This window comes from Corvus moneduloides, chromosome 1 (assembly GCF_009650955.1).
Source record: "Corvus moneduloides isolate bCorMon1 chromosome 1, bCorMon1.pri, whole genome shotgun sequence".
In the NCBI taxonomy this organism is placed as follows: domain Eukaryota; kingdom Metazoa; phylum Chordata; class Aves; order Passeriformes; family Corvidae; genus Corvus; species Corvus moneduloides.
Genome location: NC_045476.1, coordinates 71,946,957 through 71,966,188, shown reverse-complemented (window position 1 = coordinate 71,966,188; position 19,232 = coordinate 71,946,957). Strand labels below are relative to the sequence as shown.

General features: G+C 41.5%; 1 protein-coding gene across 3 annotated transcripts in view; it reads right to left on the bottom strand.

Moving 5' to 3' along the window:
• ELOVL2 (ELOVL fatty acid elongase 2) overlaps window positions 1-19,232 on the bottom strand; it is a 47,551-nt gene that overhangs the window by 8,113 nt on the left and 20,206 nt on the right. For 2 of the 3 annotated variants that reach the window (XM_032115565.1, XM_032115546.1), the window contains 2 exons: window positions 14,939-15,002; window positions 9,532-9,719 (listed from right to left, as the gene is read on the bottom strand). In XM_032115565.1, the coding sequence (XP_031971456.1) occupies window positions 9,532-9,719; window positions 14,939-15,002 (252 nt within the window). Of the gene's footprint in view, window positions 1-9,531; window positions 9,720-10,356; window positions 10,577-14,938; window positions 15,003-19,232 lie in introns of those variants that run through there. The other variant, XM_032115556.1, reaches the window with a different exon arrangement.

Sequence of the window (19,232 nt, the reverse complement as noted above, 5' to 3'; positions counted from 1 at the left end):
AGAGATGACAACAGTAAATGAGTGTTTTATAGACAACTGATGTGTAACAATTGAAACAAACACATTCCTTTACAACCAACTTGTGTGTTGCAGGATTCTGCACCTGGGATAGAGCAACCCTGGTGCTGCGTACAGACCAGGGAATGAGAGGCTGGAGAGCAGCCCCATGAACAGGGACCTGGGGGTCCTGGTCAATGGCAAGCTGAACGTGAGCCAGCAGTGCCCTGGCAGCCAGGAGGGCCATCCCTGTCCTGGGGGGCATCAGGCACAGCATCACCAGCCAGGCAAGGGAGGGGATTGTCCCACTCTGCTCTGCACTGGGGCGGCCTCACCTCGAGTGCTGGGGGCAGTTTTGGGTGCCACAATATTAAAAAAGACATTGAGCTATTAGAGACCATCCAGGCCATGATGATGGTGAAAGTTCTGGAGGGGAAGCCATGTGAGGAGCTGCTGAGGTCACTTGGTCTGTTCAGCCTGGAGAAAAGGAGACTGAGGGGAGACCTCATTGCAGGCTACAACTCCTTTGTGAGGGAAGAGGAGGGGCAGACACTGACCTCTTCTCTCTGGTGACCAGTGACAGAACCCAAGGGAACAGCATGAAGCTGAGTCAGGGGAGGTTTAGGTTGGATATCAGTAAAAAGTTTTTCATCCAGAGGGTGCCTGGACACTGGAACAGGCTCCCCAGGGAAGTGGTCACAGGACCAGGCCAAATGGAGTTCAAGAAGTGTTTGGACAACACTCTCAGGCACATGGTGTGACTGTTGGGGTGTTATGTGCAGGGCCAGGAGTTGGAGTCAATCATCCTGATGGGTTTCTTCCAACTTGACATGTTTTATGAAACTTTTTTGCTGGTGCTGAGCAGTTAAATCAGCTCAGTAGTATCTCAAGGTTTTGGGGTGGTTTTTTTTTTTTTCAAGTATTTAATTGATAGGTTCCATGTTGGAAAATGAGATGAAAAAACCCTTAGAGGCTCATAAAGAAAATATTCCTTTTCAACATCACAGTTTTTTAATTTGGTAATCAGGAAATCTGCAACTCCTTACAAATAGTCAGCATGCAAATGGAGAGCAAACTTTGGGGTGAGAATACCACTCTGACTGCAGGGTTTTATTTAATTTCTTTTGTTCATTCTTCCATGATTTTAAAAATGCCAGTTTTTTCAGATCATTCTGTTGGTATGTTCCCCAGTCATTTTACTTGGCAGAAGAGTTTCCTCTGGTTTGTGTCTGCATTTCAAGAGCCAGCAGCTTAGACTGAAGATCTTGACTTTTTTTAACCTTAGTCTTTCACGTCAGCTTTTCTGTAGCTCAGCATTTCTATTCTCTGTTGTAGGTGCCTTATACACTACTGCGTCCCCTTTAGGGAAAAGAATTCATTTTGAGTTTTGACTCCTCTGCTTTGCAAGATAATTTCCAAGACTTCTGTCTAACTTCCTAATAAAATTAGTGTGGAAATTTGGAAAGCAGAGAGTAATTTTTATGGGATCCTGGTGATCCTAGGCCATGACTTTCCTGTTGGTTATCAGTGATGTGGAAGGTAGGCAGCTCACCCAATGGTGCCAAATGAGACACCTGCATCTCTGGAACAGAAGCCAGCACCTTGACACAAGACATTTTGGTACCAGGTCTCTTTTTCTCTGAAACAAACCCCATACATCACTTTTACTGTTTCAGTCACGTTTCCTTTCCTACACTGAGCACTCACAATGCTGCAGAGCTGATGGTGTTACTAATCACTCAGAGATGGTGCAAGGGCAGGATCTATCGAAGAGATGAGAAATTCTCTCTCTCCTTCAAAACGCGAATTCTCTCCCTCTAGAAAACAATTCTTTGCATTTTTGGCAGCCTATCCTGAAAATAATATTTAAACAAGTATTGTTTGAAGCTATTTGGAAAAACAGATCATGTAAAGAGTGAAGTGCTGCCTTGTGAAAAATTTCTGCTAAGTAGCAACATCCTGTTAATTAATAGTTTTCATATTTTGCTGCTGCCCATATGTTGTTCTTAACAGATTCCTGTTTTTACACAAATAAATGACTTCTATTCATCTACTCAAGTCGCAACGGCACAAGGATTCACACGAGTTGTTTCGCCACGTCAGTCCAACTCCTGCCTTAATTCTGTAAATGGGGAATTGGCGTGTTCAGAATTGAAAGTTGGTTCCTCTGTCAGAAGTTTCAGGGGTGGGGGGTGGGCAGCAGGTACCAAAAGATTATATAATCCTCTCACCTCACTGAGTAGCAGACTAAGCATTAAGAGCCTGACCCAGGGGCCTGTGCCCTGCTCATTTCAAGCTTTCAACTTCAAAAATATCACAGCTGTAGCTTGTTTTTCATCTGTTCCCCATAGCTAGGCTAGAAAGGAAAGTGAGGTGATTTTCTGAATAGAAATTGCCATTTCTACTGACTGCAGGTCCTCTGTGCATGGTTGGACTTTCTCAGAGAGCAAATGCCTGGAATAAGCAATAAAGCATTCCCCCTTGTTCCAGAGCAGGAGGAAGGCAGAGGGTGAGGCATCAGCATCTGGCTACATCTGGCTGGTGACCGGTCACCAGTGGTGTTCCTCAGGATCAGTTCCAGGGCCAGCGCTGTTCAGTGTATCTGTCAGTGATCTGGGGCCACGAATTGAATGCCCCATTAGCAGGTTTGCTGATGATATGAAACAGGGAGGTGCTGTTGACTCTCTTGAGGGACAAGAGTTCTTGCAGAGGGATAGAGTGGAGCATTGGGCAGTCATCAATAAGATGAAATTTAACAAGTCCAGATGGCTGGATCTGGCTCCTGGGATGGAGTATCATGGGCACGAGTATGAGCTGGAGGAGCAATGGCTGGAGATCAGCCCTGTGGAAGGGGATCTGGGAGTGCTGGTCAGCAGCAGCTCCGTGTGAGCCATCGTGGGTCCTGGCAGCCCCAAGGGCAAACGTCGTCCTGGGGTGCATTGAGCACAGCACAACCAGCCAGTCAGGAGAGGGCATTATCCTACTGCATCAGCCTCACCTTGAGCACTGGGTGCAGGTCTGGACCCACCATTTAAGAAGATCCTTGAATGTACCAGAGGGGAGCAACAAAGGTGGTGACAGGGCTGGAAGCAAGTCCTATGAGGAGCAGCTGAGGACTTTGGTTTTGTCTGACTTGGAGCGAAGGAGGCTGAGGGGGGTGACCTCACTGTCCACAGCTTCCTGAGGAGGGGAAGGGGGGAAGGAGGTGCTGAGCTCTACTCTCTGGGAGATAGGAATGGTGGGACATGTAGGAATGATTCCAAGCTGCACCAGAGGAGATTTTGACTGGACAATAGGAAGCAATTCTTTACCACAAGGGTGGTCAAACCCTGGAAAAGGCTTCCCAGAGGGGTGGTCAATGCCCCCAGCCTGTCAGTGTTTAAGGGGCATTTGGTCAGTGCCCTTAACAGCATGCTTCAGCTTTTGGTCAGCCCTGAAATGGTCAGGCAGTCCAACTAGGCGGTTGCTGTGGGTCCCTTCCAACTGAAACGGTCTATCCAGTACATGGTCTGTCTATACAGAACCAGTTAAGAAGGAAAGCTAAAAACTAATAAGGAAGTTAGTATTACAGTAATTACAATTCCTCTTAAAAGTCCGGAGTAGTATGAGCACCAGTGTCCTTCTTGTGGAAAAAACCAGAGCAAGATGTTCTTATGGGTATGGTTTTACTGGGTTTTCTAAGGCACTCCAGCCCTCAGACCAATTAAAATGACTTGATATGACCACTATTCTCCAGCAATTGTGGTCTCACTAAGCCAAGTAAAGGAGACTAATCTATCTATGTAGCACAAAAAAGGGCTTAACTTGCAGTGCTGTGAATCGCTTATTTCCCTTGGCCACCGGAGATCTTTGTTAGTCCTTGTGAATGGTAGCTCCTCCCTGGATCTATAGGCTTGGATAAAATAGTCCTACAAGCAGTTACCTGATGGCCACATCCCAAGGAAAGAGTGACTCAGGGCAGTGTCTCAGGAAGGACAGAGAAATGACGTTTTCTTTTTTATCTTAAATGAATTTTAGAATGGAATGCCTGAGAAGATTATCAGTGTCTAAAAACTGAGACCAGATATTAATAATCACACATGTTTTTCCTTTTTTTGGTTTTTAAAGGGAGAAACCATCTCCTTGCCTGTAACGTGAGTCACTTCCACAAGCATGCAACATCTGAACTGCCTTGCTATACCCAAGAGGCTGGGGTGAAGCACACCACAAGGTTACTGAGGCCATCATACTTCTCATGCTAACTCAATGAAAAGAGGAAGGTACCATTAATCATCTTCGATTTGTCATTAAATCAGAAGATTTGCTCATGTGTAAAATTTATCATATGAAGTTTTACTTTTGATTTCCCATAAGGTTCTACCGAATTCTATTTGAATGTGCATGTGAGATCCAGAGCACTGCCCTTTTCAATGATCAGGTTAAATGTTCTACTGAAATGCAGAGCTCAGAAAAGTCAGAATGAAAGACAAGGAGAACACAGAGCATGAAAACTGAGATGTGAGGACAGCATGTCCAGCTGAAATAACTGCAGGCAAGGAGAGCAAAGTCAGCTCCTCAGCTCTCCAAAAAAATTATTCAAATAAGATAGAGGAACACCTGGTAATTTAACTCTATTCACACAAAGTTCTTAATCAAAAGAGCTGTTTGCTCTTGTCCTTACATTTCACTGCTTTACAATGCACTCTCAGTGACCTTTTGCTCTCTAGGTTTTTCTTTTTCCCACTTCTCCTTTCTTCAAATGATAGAGAAATGCACCTGACCTCTTCTGGTTTCTCACTTTCTTTGTTTTTTCTTGCTGCCCTAAGGTACAAATAGTCTTTCAGTACTAAACAATTGCTTCAAAGAAAGGCTTCATCTCAAGCACCAATACTGATGGATCTAGAATCCTTCTGTACTTCTGTACTTAATTTACATTTGCTAACTTCTGAGCAATTAATGAAGGAGTAAACAATAATTTATCACAATCTTACAAAAAAACCCCAAACCCAATCAAAATAAAACAAACACCAAAAGCAAGATTATGTTGAAGTTGGATTTCTACAGTAAAATTCCAGGACAGTTCGAATTGGTTAGGATCTTTTTCATCTTTCCTCATCATCTGCTCTGTTAAAGCTTTGCTTAGAACTTGTGCTGCACAAATTATCTTTTTAACACTTGCATAGATAGGAAGCAAGTATTTCTGATGTGAGCCCTTATAATGATGGAATAAAACAGAGTTTAAGTGCTCCTTCTGGTTTTGATTTGCTCCTTTTGTTTTTTCTCATTATGCCTAATTCAGGCATTACTTTCTAGTAATATTTGAGATACAATCTCAATTGCAGTGTGAAGGGCTAAAAGTGGTGGCTCACGGCCCTGATCTTTCTGGCACTCCTGGGAATGCTCACACCATCTTGGTATCTACGGATATGGAAGTTATGGTTATAATTCAGAAATTGGACTTAATGTGGGATGAATTTTCATCTCCTAGAAACAGCTGAAGTGCAATTGATTTACTGCTTTTTATTTTATTTAGTCCTGCAAGGTAGAAGACTTTTTTTCTGGCTTCTCTAGAAACGTTAATGCAGTGGGCTGGCAATACTTGTGAGTTCTGCTCTTCTCCCTTTGCTCTGAAATGAGGGGTCCTCACATGCAAGTCCTGCTTCCCCACATGGATGTGGTTGCTTGCTTACAAATCCCATGGATTTGTAATAAGTCTGAGAAGCTACCTGGGGATACAGGCAGCTTGAGACATCACGCCACCCCTCTGCTAATGACACATATCTCTAGATCTCCTTTTTAATCTGACCCAAATGGTGCTAGTGTCCTGGTTTTCTCAGTGCCTGATCAACAGAAGGACTTGAGTGAGACCTTGATGACCAGCAGAGATTTGATTTAAATAGGGCAGAGGTGATACTGCTGGGGAAAGCAGCCTAAGACTGTGGCAGAGATTATGTCTATTCCAATTAGTGAGAGTATCCTCACCTGAGTAATTTCAGAATTCAGACATCAGCACTGGTCTCCTGTGTTTCCAGTCTTAATTTATCACTAGGCTTGTGACAACGTGGCCTCTAGTGCCTCAGGCTGCATCTCTGAAGTGTGGTTTGTAGGGACATGAAATAATTTTAAAATATGCACAGATGTGATGGTTTTTCCCAGTAAGATGGTTTACTGCTCATAGTTGGTACTTTTAGCATCTTAAGAAAAGATTTGTGTAGAGAAGATGCATATATTTCTAAGGGAAATTGTTTAAAGTTTTGATTTTTCTTAAAATAAAAAGGTGGTGGCTGTATTTACTTATTCAGGACTTGACAATGTTCTAGAAATTGTTGGATCAGTAGAGTTGATCTGGGTCTATGAGAACCTACTGGTACAGAAAAGTACACAATAACAAACTTCTGATGTGGGTTTCTTTGGTAGCAGCAAAGGTGGAAGGAATTGTCTTCTACCTCCTTGGCAGCTCACCTGCAGCTTGCCCAATTTAAGCACAGGACCTGTGTCTAAGCTTCAGGTACTTGAAAGAAACATGCTCCAAACCCCGGTGCCAACTTCTCCATCATATTCAGCTGGGAAAGGAAAGCACCTTTGACAACTTCAAGAAAATCTATGTGCCTAACTCACAAGTATGAATTAAAGTCTTATGAGCTGCCCTTCTGGGAGGCCTTCAGAGGCACCTAACTCTTTGTTGACTCAAAAATTTTGAGACATCTCAGTAGGATGAGGGCAGCTGGGCAGAGCTGTTTATCTTTAGACCTTGTCTTTTGGGGATGGTAGGGGTATCTGACCTTATGCTAATGGCACATCTTAGATTTGTCCTGCAGCTGTTCCTCCAAGTACTTTGCGGATTGGTTGACCTCAAAGCTCAGAGATAAAATTGGCTCCCAGATAGTTCATGCCCACAGTGCAATGCATGGAGCTCTGGCTCAAAAGAGGAATCTGCCCTTGGAGATTTAAAAACAGCCCTTTTGTTATGACTCTTTGCTACAACCTTCATCTTCTTGCCTTGAGGTGGAAATCAACTGTCATGAAGTGCCAGCTATAACTAGTCAGGAGGTGAGGGTGAGGAGATGAAGAAGTGAAATCACAGGTACCTCCATCAGCAGTTTTACCATGTTTCTCATTTAATCCATCATGTGGGACAGGCTGTATTTGGAGATACACCCTTCCTTGTGAGCGAGATTTTTTTTTCTTTTGAATGCCTAAGAAGAAACTCCTACATTCTGGAGCTATTGCAAGAAATGCTGTGTGGCACCTTATAAACAAAACGAAGAATGATGATTGGTTATGGGGGTTTTTTTGGTGGGTTGTGTGTGTATAGGGGAGGAATGTGTTTTATTTCTATTGTAGAGCTTATTATTTTGTGACTTATCTCTGATACAGAGACCAGAGGGGTTTAGACACAGTGAGAGGATGGAGGAATAAAACAACTGTTATAGATGTGTCTAACCAGGAATTGATCCTGAATCACAGTCACTAGAAGGATCAGCTGTGTTTACATAAGGAACCACCATGCAGAATGTGCTAAATACAGGTAACTCTTGCCTTAAAGAGCTTACTCTCCACAAAAGACAGGGAGCATAGGGGGTATAGAAGCTTTGGAAATTAGACATTTTGAAATATTGAATCACCATGACTTTATTTGGTGCTGAAGATGATTTCTGCTCTCCCATTTGCCTGTTTTTTCTTCAGCAGGGATATGCAGGCTGCCTCAGGCAGGACTGCAAGTCTTAACTTCCATTCTGCTCCTTCACAGGAGAAGCTGTGATAGGAGCCAGGCAAGCAGACTAAGAGAAAATACAGAGCCAGTATTATGGAAGTGTGTTTCGTACAGCATAAAACCAGCCTGGCTGACAGTCCAGAGCAAAGAGTGAAATCTGCAGTAGAACAGCTGGCAGTGCAGATCAGCCATCATGTTCCCTGGGTTCCCAAATTTGCAGAATGTGGGGTTGTGAGCTGGCACTGCCAGCCATGCCCAGCTGCAATCTGGGAGGTGTAAATCAGCAGCCTCTAGCCTCAGAATCAGGGTCTCAAGGGACTAATCCAAGGACTAATGCAACTCAGTGACTGTCTGCAGCAAAGTTAGCCTCAGGAAGGATGGAGCAGGAAGGCAGCTGAACAGGAGGTGGCTAAATACAGTTCCTACCAGGATGTGAAGGTGGTTAAAACCAAATTTGCTTCATTCATGCAAATGAGACCTGCTAAAATTTTCTTTGTTCTTCCATTTATTTACTTGTGGCAGGCCAAATCAGACTGGTAGGGAAAGGGAGCATCGGTATTGTTTTCTATTCAGTAAATCCTTTTTGCTGAGTCCTGCAACTGCAGCCAGTTATCTGTATACCTTCAAGCAAAATGCGGGTTTAAACATCAAAGTGCTAATTTAAATTCTGGAGGACAATCATTGTGGAGTCATCAAACTTTCCAGCAATTGTTCTGGTTTCTCCTTTGCTCTAAACCTTATCCTGCACTCCCAGACACCCACAGCAGCCTCTGAAGCCAGCTAGAGCATTGACCAGGACAAAGCTCTGAATAACACAATCAGTCCTTTGCACAAAGGCACAAACCTAAACTGCTCCTCAGCCATTTGACCAGGCCAGTCACTTGGTATTCAGCTCAAATTAATTTAAAACTTGAAATCTTTGGGGGTCCTGTTCAGCTTCTGAAAAGTTTCTTGTCCAACCAACAAAAACTTTTGTGGGTTTTGTCTTCTAGTGTTTATTTTTAAGGGCTTCAAGTCATGAGTGTTAACACCATAATATTAAAAGTACCTCAACTATCAAAAGACTGAAAATGGGCAGCTCACAAATAATATCCAAATAGTGACTTGTGGCTTCTGTTTCCCTCTGCAGAGGCAAAACCACACATGTCTGCTGAGGGGCACTGTTTGAATCCTCTGCTGTTGCAAAATCATCAGATGCATTCAAATCTCTCTTCTGGTTCTAAATGGATCCTGAATTATATGAGCATGTTCCTTCCTGATAAGTACTTGGGAAATAATCTGTGTGACCATATTCAGCCTCCAAGCCCCACAGCCCTTGCTTTTGGATGAAGTGGTAAGTTTTTAACATCGGTCTTTTACTGTCTGACTATATGAGGAAAGCTTCTTAGTCACAAGAGCAGAAAAATAACACTGAATTGCCAATACCATAAATAAATCAGTACTTACTCTCATCTAAAAATCTGTTCATATTTAAGCATGGGCATGGAAAAATCATTCCACGGACAGTCATATGAATAAAACCCAATCTATGGCACTTTCATGCATGCTGAAGAACAAGATACAGGCATGTTTGAGCTGAGTGACTGTTGCAGACTCAAATTTATGCCTGTGGACGTGGTCCTGGCAGACAAGACCTGTCCCCAGGTGTGGACTGTAGCTCAGGAAGGACAGCCAAAACATGCCAAGATCTAAGATGAGAAGGGACTCTTTTTTTAATACATTAAATTTATTTTTCTGTTGATTTTAACTTTTCTAGCAAAACCACCTGTCACTAAGGTATTTCTGCTAGAAACTGTATCTTGGTCACCTTTCTCAGCTGTGCTGCATGGAAGAGCACTTACCTCTATGAGCATGTAGAAGGAGAGCAGTGTGATGCCCAGGTTATACACGATGAGGTGAGCCCTGAGAGAGAAAGGAGGCCTGTTCTTCATGAACTTGTTGCCCAGCCATATGCAGAGTAGATATGCTCCAGTAAGGAAAAATGTGGGAAGGTAAGAGTCCAAAAGGAACCATCCTCTAACCCTGGGATCTAAAAAAGAAACACACAGAGCAGGAAATTAAGATATGGTAAAGTATTGCTAAAATAAGGCAGAACACATCATGAAAAAAATTGCTAAAAGTGTGAGATGGAATCAGCCATTCTCTCCTCACAAGAGCTATCCATTGCTTTCAACTCACCAAAACTGCATGATAAGCCTCAGAGAATGTGGGCTGAAAACTGCATGGAATTCTCTAATAATGTAAGGTCACCTAAATCACCCCATTTTAACAGTAAAGAGAACATGAAGGGGGAAAACCCATTCTTATATGCTTTTAAAAATTTAATTTAATGTTTTAATTTAGTATTTCTTTAAATCCTATCTTAATCTGCTCAAAGGACAGTTTGCAGATAGTATTAAACACAAAATATGCAGGTAATGTTGCCACAGCTCATGTGTTATTTTAATTCTGCACTTGCCATACAGGTAGGAAGGTATACAACATTGGCTAGAAAACGTTCATACGAGGGGAGGACTTTTCCAAAACATTAAATATGAAAATCAAGCAGCAAATGTTTACTTTGATGGTTATCAAAGATCTTTGGCTGGGCGAGGCCTTGCTTTCTCACAGTTTCTGTCGCACTTGCCTGGTCCTGAAATGAAATATTGAGGTCAAATCCTGCTTGCCCTGTTCACACAAGTAATCCCATTGGCAGTAATCAGATAGTTCAGTGTATATGAGCAAAGCCTCATCCCAGATGCCAAGCGGGAGGCACGGCTTTGTTGTCATATGAGCAACTCATGATGTCATGAGCGAAAGGGGTGTGCTTTCTTTTCTTTTTCCTTTTTCCAAGATGGAGCAAAACCTAGAGTTAATTTTCCATAGCAACATTCTTCAGACACTTACCTATGGAAAGAACAAGGGGGCATCACGGCTAGATTTTAGAATTACTTATGAAGTAAGTGAATAAAGAAGTCAGTGAGGAGTTGTTGTGAAGGTCACACAGAAAACAGTTCTTTCTGTTCTTGGAAAGACGTTTTGGCTCTTGGAAAATGTTTTAAATTACTTAGTTTATTCTTTTACAAAGGCCAAGATTACATTAAAAATCATAAAAGAAAAGCTATTCATAGTGTATGAAAAAAACATTCTACTATTTTTCTGCCTGTGTTGAATTTGGAAAAGACGGGGCAATGGATGATGCACAAAGCAAATGTGCCCAAGTGTTTAGTAATTAATTGCAATTTTGCTGTACTGTATTCTTTCCAACAGTTCCTTCCTCAGAAATACATGCATACAGGTATATGTAAAGTGAAATTTTAAGTATGTTAGAGTAACTTGTGTATGAGCCAGGCTTTGAACATCAGCTTTCTTTCTAATTACATTTTTCTTCAGCTTATCCATCGCAGTGGCTGTAACAGTGATCTGTTGAATTTGGACCCCACAAGGGATGTTAGCTTTTTGTCTTGTGGGAAAGACTTTCAACCAGACCCCCACTAACATAGAAGTCCAATGCTCTCCTGCTTTTGGCTCTCCCTTTTGGGCTCCCAAAAACCTCTAAGAGTAGAGAGGTGTAGGATTAAAGCAATAACAACAGCACAATCCTTCCTTTTAGAGAAGCCTTGCTTTGTTGTGCATTACCAAGCTAGAACGCCTGTTGTCTGTCTTTAGATCTCAATGCTTATTTAGGATCACCTCAGTGTGAGAAGGAAACACTTCCAACAATCTCTTAAAGCTTACAAGCCATGTCTGAAGCACTGGAATGAATGTTTTAGAGGTGATTCTGCTCCCTTATAGGCTCTCAACACAACACAGGAGTTACAGGACAGGTAAAGGTTGCATGTGTAAGTGTTGATGTCTTAGGAGTGTGTGTTTTAGGATAATAAGGATTTAATTTATTTAATTGGTATCCTGAACGAAGATGTAGAAAGCAGTCATGTCAGCAAGACTGCTATCTAAGGAAAGGTCTCCCATCCGAGGATTGCAACACTTGGTGCATAAAGGTTACATGCACAAAGGCAAACTGGCATCAGTAGATAACAAAACTGCATGTTTGCTCAAAGAGGAAAAGTATCCAGAAGAGTTCAGAATACAAATTAAACTACACAGAGTAAATTCTGCCCCAGTATGCCCTCAGAAAGTTTTCATTCTGCTGTGAGTGGCCACAAGCATGTGGGCTGATCCACACAAAAGCAGAACTCATGTGCTTGTTCAGGTCAGCATGTCAAGTATTTTTAAGTTCTACACTATTCCGGTTTCAAGAGAAATAGTTAAAACGTGTACCCTTCCTGAATATTTTCCACCACGACCTCAATGCCTTGAAGAGTAAGACAGTTTCTGGCAGAAAGTGGGTTTATAAAGGGCAGCCAAGGAACGTGACTGCTTTGTTTTCACTTCCACTTATCCCTGAATGACAAGCAGAGGGAGGTTTTTATGTGTCAAGAAGGGGGAGGAAAGGGAATGTATTTCAAAAGAAGTTATCAGAAGAATGAGAGATGAAATGTATTTCTGTTGACCAGCAGTTAAATCTCCGTGTTCAAGTTCTATAAAGGTACACTGTCAGTAGGAGAAAGGATTATTTTTACAGTATTGAAGTAGGATAGCATCTGAAATTGAGACCAAAGCAGTGAATAAAGTCACAGTGGGAAAGCACTGGACTACAGCAGGGGAAGGAGCAGGGACCCACAAGCTCTGATCGCTCAGTGAATGAGCTCATTCACGGTCTCTGGCCATGATGTGCCAAACCCTTGGGGTGAAATCTTGGCTCGTTTGAAATGAGTGGCAAGCCTCCCAGGCTCTTTAAAGGTATCAGGCTTTTATCAATGAGGTTTAGAAACATTTTGATTCAAGTTTCTGTATAGCTTTGGCCAGTTAGTGTCTGGGTAGATTCAGGCCTTTTTAGGTGCAGAGGGTAGATGGGTTTGCACCAGTACCTTGCTACTCATCGTAGTCTACTAAGGAAAAGTGCTTATTACTTTATCAAAGTTTAAATAAAATACATCTCTTCTTGACCACCTCTGTTTCTTTCACAGATAAAACAAACAGCCAGTTAAGTAGATTTAGCTCCTGCAATTCAATATTACTTATTTTTGCATAACACCAAACAATACTCTGCAGATGAAGGGTGGAAAAATGATCTCTTACAGGAGAAAATTGCTATTTCACGTGTTCTCAATTTGCCTTGAGCCTAAGAAACATATGGACCAACACCAAATTGAAAGACCAGCCCTTATTAAGAGACGCAACCAATGGGTAGGTATATGGCTACTGTTCCCTGATCCAAAGGACTTGTTCTGCTAGTTCAAAAGCAAACATGGAGGTAAATGGTAAATTTATCTACAAAGCCCAGCTGATACCAGTGAATGAAGGTACAAAATACGCTGATCTATAAAAATCAAATTCAGGTCTCTGATAGTCTGTCCCTCATTCTAGTCGGGCAGTACTGCAGCTTGTGTTAACCCAGTACTCCCAATGCGGCAGAGATTGCCTCTGGGAAACAGAGCATGGCTTTCTAGTGCCCTCAGACACATCTGGTAATGATGATAAAGACCTGCATAGTGATACAATTATTTCAGGAGTTACTATCTAAAATATAAACAATAAATAGGGGATTGGTTTTTAAAATAATAGAGTGCTGTTACCTATCCTTTTAATCCATCTTACTGCTGAATGAAACATGTACTGTGGATGGAAATCAGTAGAGAGAAAGAAGAGGAATAATTTGTGGGTTCAGATGTTTGGGGGAAGCCCTCAAATTCATTAGATATTCATCTGTGGGGTCATTTGATTTAAAATCGATTGCGGTTTATTGTGAATTATTTATGTGAATTATTTATGTGGATAAACACACTGGAGGGAGCTATGCTATTCAGGAAATGCATGGTACTGTGTCATTATACCACAGTTAAATTAAAGATCAGAGTGAAGAGGCATGGACAAACTTCAGCATTGATGTCTGGAGGAAGATGGTGATGTACTTGGCAAGCAATACAAATAATACTTGTTTAATGGAAGTGCTTTCTAAAAGCCCAAAGGGATCTCTGTGCTATTCAGAATTGGATCAACTATAGTTTATTCCTTCAGATAATTTGTCTGGACCAACAAGGAAAGAGGAATGAAAGAGAACATCATGTCCATTTGGGAAAAAAAAAAACCAAAAACAAAACACCAAAACCCCAAAAAGTAGTGCTTTTATTCTTCTGATCACATTTCTTTGTTAACATTAAAATGTACTATTGTAGAAGCCATTAATAAAACCTATTCTACGTTAACCACTTCTGCTGCAATTCCCAAGCTGTTCAGTGTTTCTTCGCTGGAAATCATTCTTTCAAACTTCACATCTACTGTATAGATGATGGAAAAAAATTTGTAGCCATCCAGCCAGCTAAGAAAAGTAAGAATTTCTTGGGTTTAAGAACACTACATTTTCCCTTTTCCTTCCAATTAAGCAAGAACTTCTGTGACATAGAGAACATTACTGCAACAAACTGAGAATCCATAAGCATATGTCCACCCACATGAGCAGCAGTTCTGGATTTAACCATGGTAAAAGTTTGCAAGGCAATTCCTGAAGTTAAACCCAGCCCTATGAACAGCAAGGTGGCCTTGCAGGGACCTACTCTGAAGACTGTGTCCTGTCTAAGCTCCTGTCTCATCCCTTTCTTGTATTTGCTTGGCTCTCTTAGCCCTAACTTTGATGCGTCATCCTTGCCTGCAGTCCTATTTTAGGCTTGGGGTTTTTTTTACTTACTTTTTTCAATCCTAACAAAGCATGAGGCACCTCCAAGCTACAATTATTTAAGATACTCTTGTCCAAACTGTTCCAGAAAGCAATAATAGGAAGTCAAAAGATGTATCTGTTCTCCCACCCAGTCTATTGGTTTATTGGAATTTTGGATGTGATCCTGCAGGCTGCTTTTGCTCCAAGCATCCTTCTGAATTAGGCAATAAGTAGCTGGACCAAACAAACTAGATTATGAATGGCAATCAGTCCCAAACCAGATCTTCCACTTTCATAAAGATCCAAACTTTCAGGTTTTTTATTCCATGTTAGGATGTAAAATTGAATTTGATATTCTCAGAAACAAAGGAATCACAAATAATTGCACTGATAGATTTCCTGCAATAATGGTGTGTTCCTGAAAATAATGTGATTCTGCCTAGTTTACATTTTTCAATAAGAATTTACTCAGAAAATTTATTAGAAGTTTTTTTGGGTGGTAACCTGTAGAAGTATTATTTCTTTAAAGGGCTGTAAGTGGAGCAGCTTACCTCGAGGTCCAAACATATAGTCCACAAACTCATTTACATCCCGGTCAAAAGCTTTCAGGGTCTCCTAAAAAGTATGGAAAAGGACATGTGACAAAGATATTATCTCAGGGTCACAGGGAGAGTATGATTAAAAAAAACTTCAATAAACTTGTAAAAAGTGTGTCATGCTCAAGTATTTCCAAAGTATGCAACATCATGTACACTGAAAACCCCCAAACCTCTTTAAAAATTAATTTAGGGCAGACTGTGGTCTAGACAACAATACAGGCCTCATTGCTGGAAACTGCCCAAACCAGAACTCTTTAGGAAGGGAAATTAAGGTTGCACAATTGAAAATCAGCAAGTGCCACAGTAAATCCACCTGTGATGGATGTAGTTTTCACTCTAATAACGATGCTTCTTTGATATGTTTCCTCAACTGAATATCTCAATGCTTTACACTTAAAGAAGGAAATCTTTAAGTGATTTAAGTGAAGGTGAGCCAGCTGAGATTTCTCTAAATGAGGCCCCAAGTTCCTATAAAACAAGCCTACAGAAGAACCTAGAGGTCCAGTAATGAAGTTCAGGCCATGGACGGTGGCAGGAAGAGGAGGGTTACATTATGGAGACATTGTGTTTTGAGGTCTAAGTCAATGAGGCTGCTAAGCTGGCAGGTTTAGCAAATTTGTGTCTGTTTTTGACTGAGTTGGGAGCTAAGCCATGACCTACACAGTCCTTCCTCCAGCTGGATGTGGTGATCTCTCCAAAACATTTCTTCCCAGACTCCAGTTCTGGGCAGTGGCTTCCTGCATGCCAATGCCTGAACAATTCCTTGCCACAGCCTAAGGTCAGCCAGGTTCTTCCTCTCTTCTTCCCAACAGTACCCTACTGTGCTTGAATTAATTTCAGCACTGAGAAAATGCTGCCAGGCTGAGGAGAGAGACACAGAGTGATGCTGAGCATCTCTGAAGAGCGAGAGCTGCTGTGGGAGGCATTTGAATGTCAGATATCTCCACACCAGCCTGGGCTGCAGACACCATTAACAGATTTGCCTTATGAAGAACCATATTTGCACCCTGGAAGGTCCAGCCCTGGCCTCTCCATTCCTCTGCTGGGACTGGGTTGTGATCTGGGCAGGGACAAGCTCCTGGCACTCCCAACCCCCTTCCTTCTGTTTCTTCAGCTCTTGATTTTGGTCCTCAGATTGTTCAAAGTGGAAAGGACAGATTTTGTGTGAACGTGTGGTAATGAGAGGTTCTTTCAGCACCTTAGGCTGTAAACTTCTGTCTCTGCAAGATGCTGCTGCATTCATGTTTTCTTGGAGAAAAGCTGAACAAAACCCCCAAAACTAAAAGTGAATGTTTTTCTAAACAAAAAAAAAAAAAAAAAAAAAAAAAAAAAAAAAAGACTTGCTCAAAAGAAACTGGTGATTCACGATACAAAATATTTCTCAATACAAAAAGGCTTCTCATACTTCACAGCACTGAGGAAACTAAACTAGCTTTTAGGGAAGTGTCCTGGCTACAGCCCACGAAGAAAGGTATTTTCTGAATTTCAGACAATTACCTTAGCAGCCTAATGATGGCTTCTGTCACAGCAGGTGACTCAATTTCCAGGTGTGGGACTTGTGCAAATATCTGCTTCCATTTTTACCTCCTTGAGCTATGCAGTAGTTCTGTTATTATTTCATGACAACGATACTCCCCTTTGGGAAATGCCACACTGCTGTTTGTGATGTGCCCACCTGCTGCACTAATTTGAAACAGACCTACTGCTGTGCTTAATGGTTTTGTGGTTAGACTTAACAGACTGTTTTGGAAAAACTATTGTAATGGATTTGAGTGACTTGTAGGAATGAGCATGCAAAGTTATTTGCTTTCATGCTTACACTATATAAACAAATCTTACATGTCCAGAACAAAGTAAAACACCATGTATATTCCTTTTACATTAAAATACTGTAGACAAACCTATTCTTGGCTGCATTGAAATGGAAATTAGGTACTGAATGCTTCTAGCAGTTAGATGGAGAAACAGGAATTGTAGAATATTAAGAAGAAAGAGGAGAATAAAAGAAAAGAATAATAGAATTGTTTAGGTTGGAAAAGACCTTTTAGGCTATTGAGTCCATCCGTAAACCCAGCACTGCCAACTCCACCACTGGACCATGTCCCTGAGTGCCACATCTACAGGTCTTTTAAATAGCTCCAGGGACAGTGATAAAATCACTTCTCTGGTCAGACTGTTCCAGAGCTTAACAACCCCTTCAGTGAAGAAATTTTTCCTAACACCTAATCTAAACCTCCCCTGACACAATTTGAGGCCACTTCCTCCTGTCCTGTCACTTGTTACCTGGGAGAAGAGACTGACCCCCACCTGGTTTCACCCTCCTTTCAGGCAGCTGTAGAGAGTGATAAGGTGTCCCCTGAGCCTGCTTTTCTCCAGGTTAAACACCCCCAGCTCCCACAGCTTCTCCTTACAGGACTTGTGCTCCAGACCCTTCCTCAGCTCCACAGCCCTTCTCTGGACACGCTCCAGCACCTCAATGTTGTTCTTGTGGTGAGGGGCCCAGAACTGAACACAAGATTCAAGGTGTGGCCTCACCAGTGCTGAGCACAGGAGGACAACCACAGCCCTGGTCCTGCTGGCCACACTATTGCTGATACAGGCCAGGATGCCCTTGGACTCCTTGGCCACCTGGGCACACTGCTAGCTGGCTTTCCACTGACTGTCTACTGGTCTAGGTCCTTTTCCACAGGGCAGCTTTCCTGCCACTCTGCCGCAGCCTGTAACACTTCCTGGGCCTTGCTGGACCTCACACCACTGGCCTCAAACCATCGATTCAGCCTGTCCAGATCCTTCTGCAGAGCCTTCCCACTCTCAAGCAGATCAACACTCCCACCCAACATAGGTTACTGTCTTCACTGATCCAACTTGCAAGCTCTTACACCCAGTTAGGATGAGGAGGCAGCTTGCTGAGTAGACAAGCCAGTCTGAAGTTAAATCTACCTCCTTATAAGTGTGCTTAAATGATGCAGAGGGAGCTTGTACCAGTTGACGATGCTGTTCCCATCTATCTTAATTAGCACTACAAAAATTCAGTGCCTCGGTTGCTTTCATCGGTAATTTGAGAGTAGAACATTTTCAAGGAGGTGCAGCAGAGAAACAAATATTGTTCTTGAGCATGTTGTCCCAGCCTTTGCCTCTCTTTCAACATTTTACAGCTTATTTTAGTTATAGGAAGAAAAATATAGATTTACAAGGTACAGATTTTTAAGATTGTTACAGAAAATATATTTGTTTATTTACCTAAAACTAGTAGTAATTGTTTGGGAAAAAAAATTCTTACTTAAAAAAAGGTAGGTAATTTTGTGTGACTAGTCTTGTCACCTTCCTGTCAACACTGCTACAAGAGACTATATTGTATTTTTGGGTTTTAGAATATGTCCTTAATAGTACCTCTGGGCAGATTAGATGCAAATGTCTTGCTCAACATGATCTGTCACATTTCTAAAGAAAAGCAAATAAAACCAGTCTGAACAAATCCATGTGCTCAGACAACTCACTTCTCTCTGGCAAATCACTGTAATAGCCTTTATCAAGGAAGGTATTTGAGTTACAAGGCTAAAGATTAATATGTCTTTCATGTTGGTTCTTCTTTTGTACAGGACATTGCTCTGGGTATTAGCAATGTATATTCCTTGGCAGGATTTTGGACAGATCTGTGTAAGATCTATTTACCTAAACCTATGAAAAAGACCGTAGGTTATCTGAGCTAATCAGATCACCCAAATGGAAAGATGGGGAGGGAGAACAAAGTCAATGATGATAAAGCAACAGAGATCTCTCTAATGAGATATTTCAGTAATTTTGCACAGAAATGTAAGTAAATGAATAGGTAACACAGTGCATATAAGTGAATTAGTTGTCATGCCATTGCACCTAAAACATAATTTCAAAGTCACCGGGTATGTAAAAAATATGTCACTTCTTGTTCTAAGTTTATACATCTTTGTCAATGTTGGTCTTCATTGAGAGACCAGTGTGTACTGGTTTTCTAGTAGTTTTAGCAAAAGTAGTATAAGCTATGTAAAAATTAGGCAAATGCTATCTAAACAGTGCAGATATCAAAATAACTTTGATTCGTGCAAAATACCTTTGATTTCTCAAAATACCAATGATCTGTCATTAGGCATTATTTATTGCCCAGTGAAAACACTGCCTCAAGTGATTTAGGTTTTCTCTTAATATAGCTTTATAACCAAACTATCAGGATCCAATAGAAACATGAAAAATCTTTCTGAAATAAACTTCT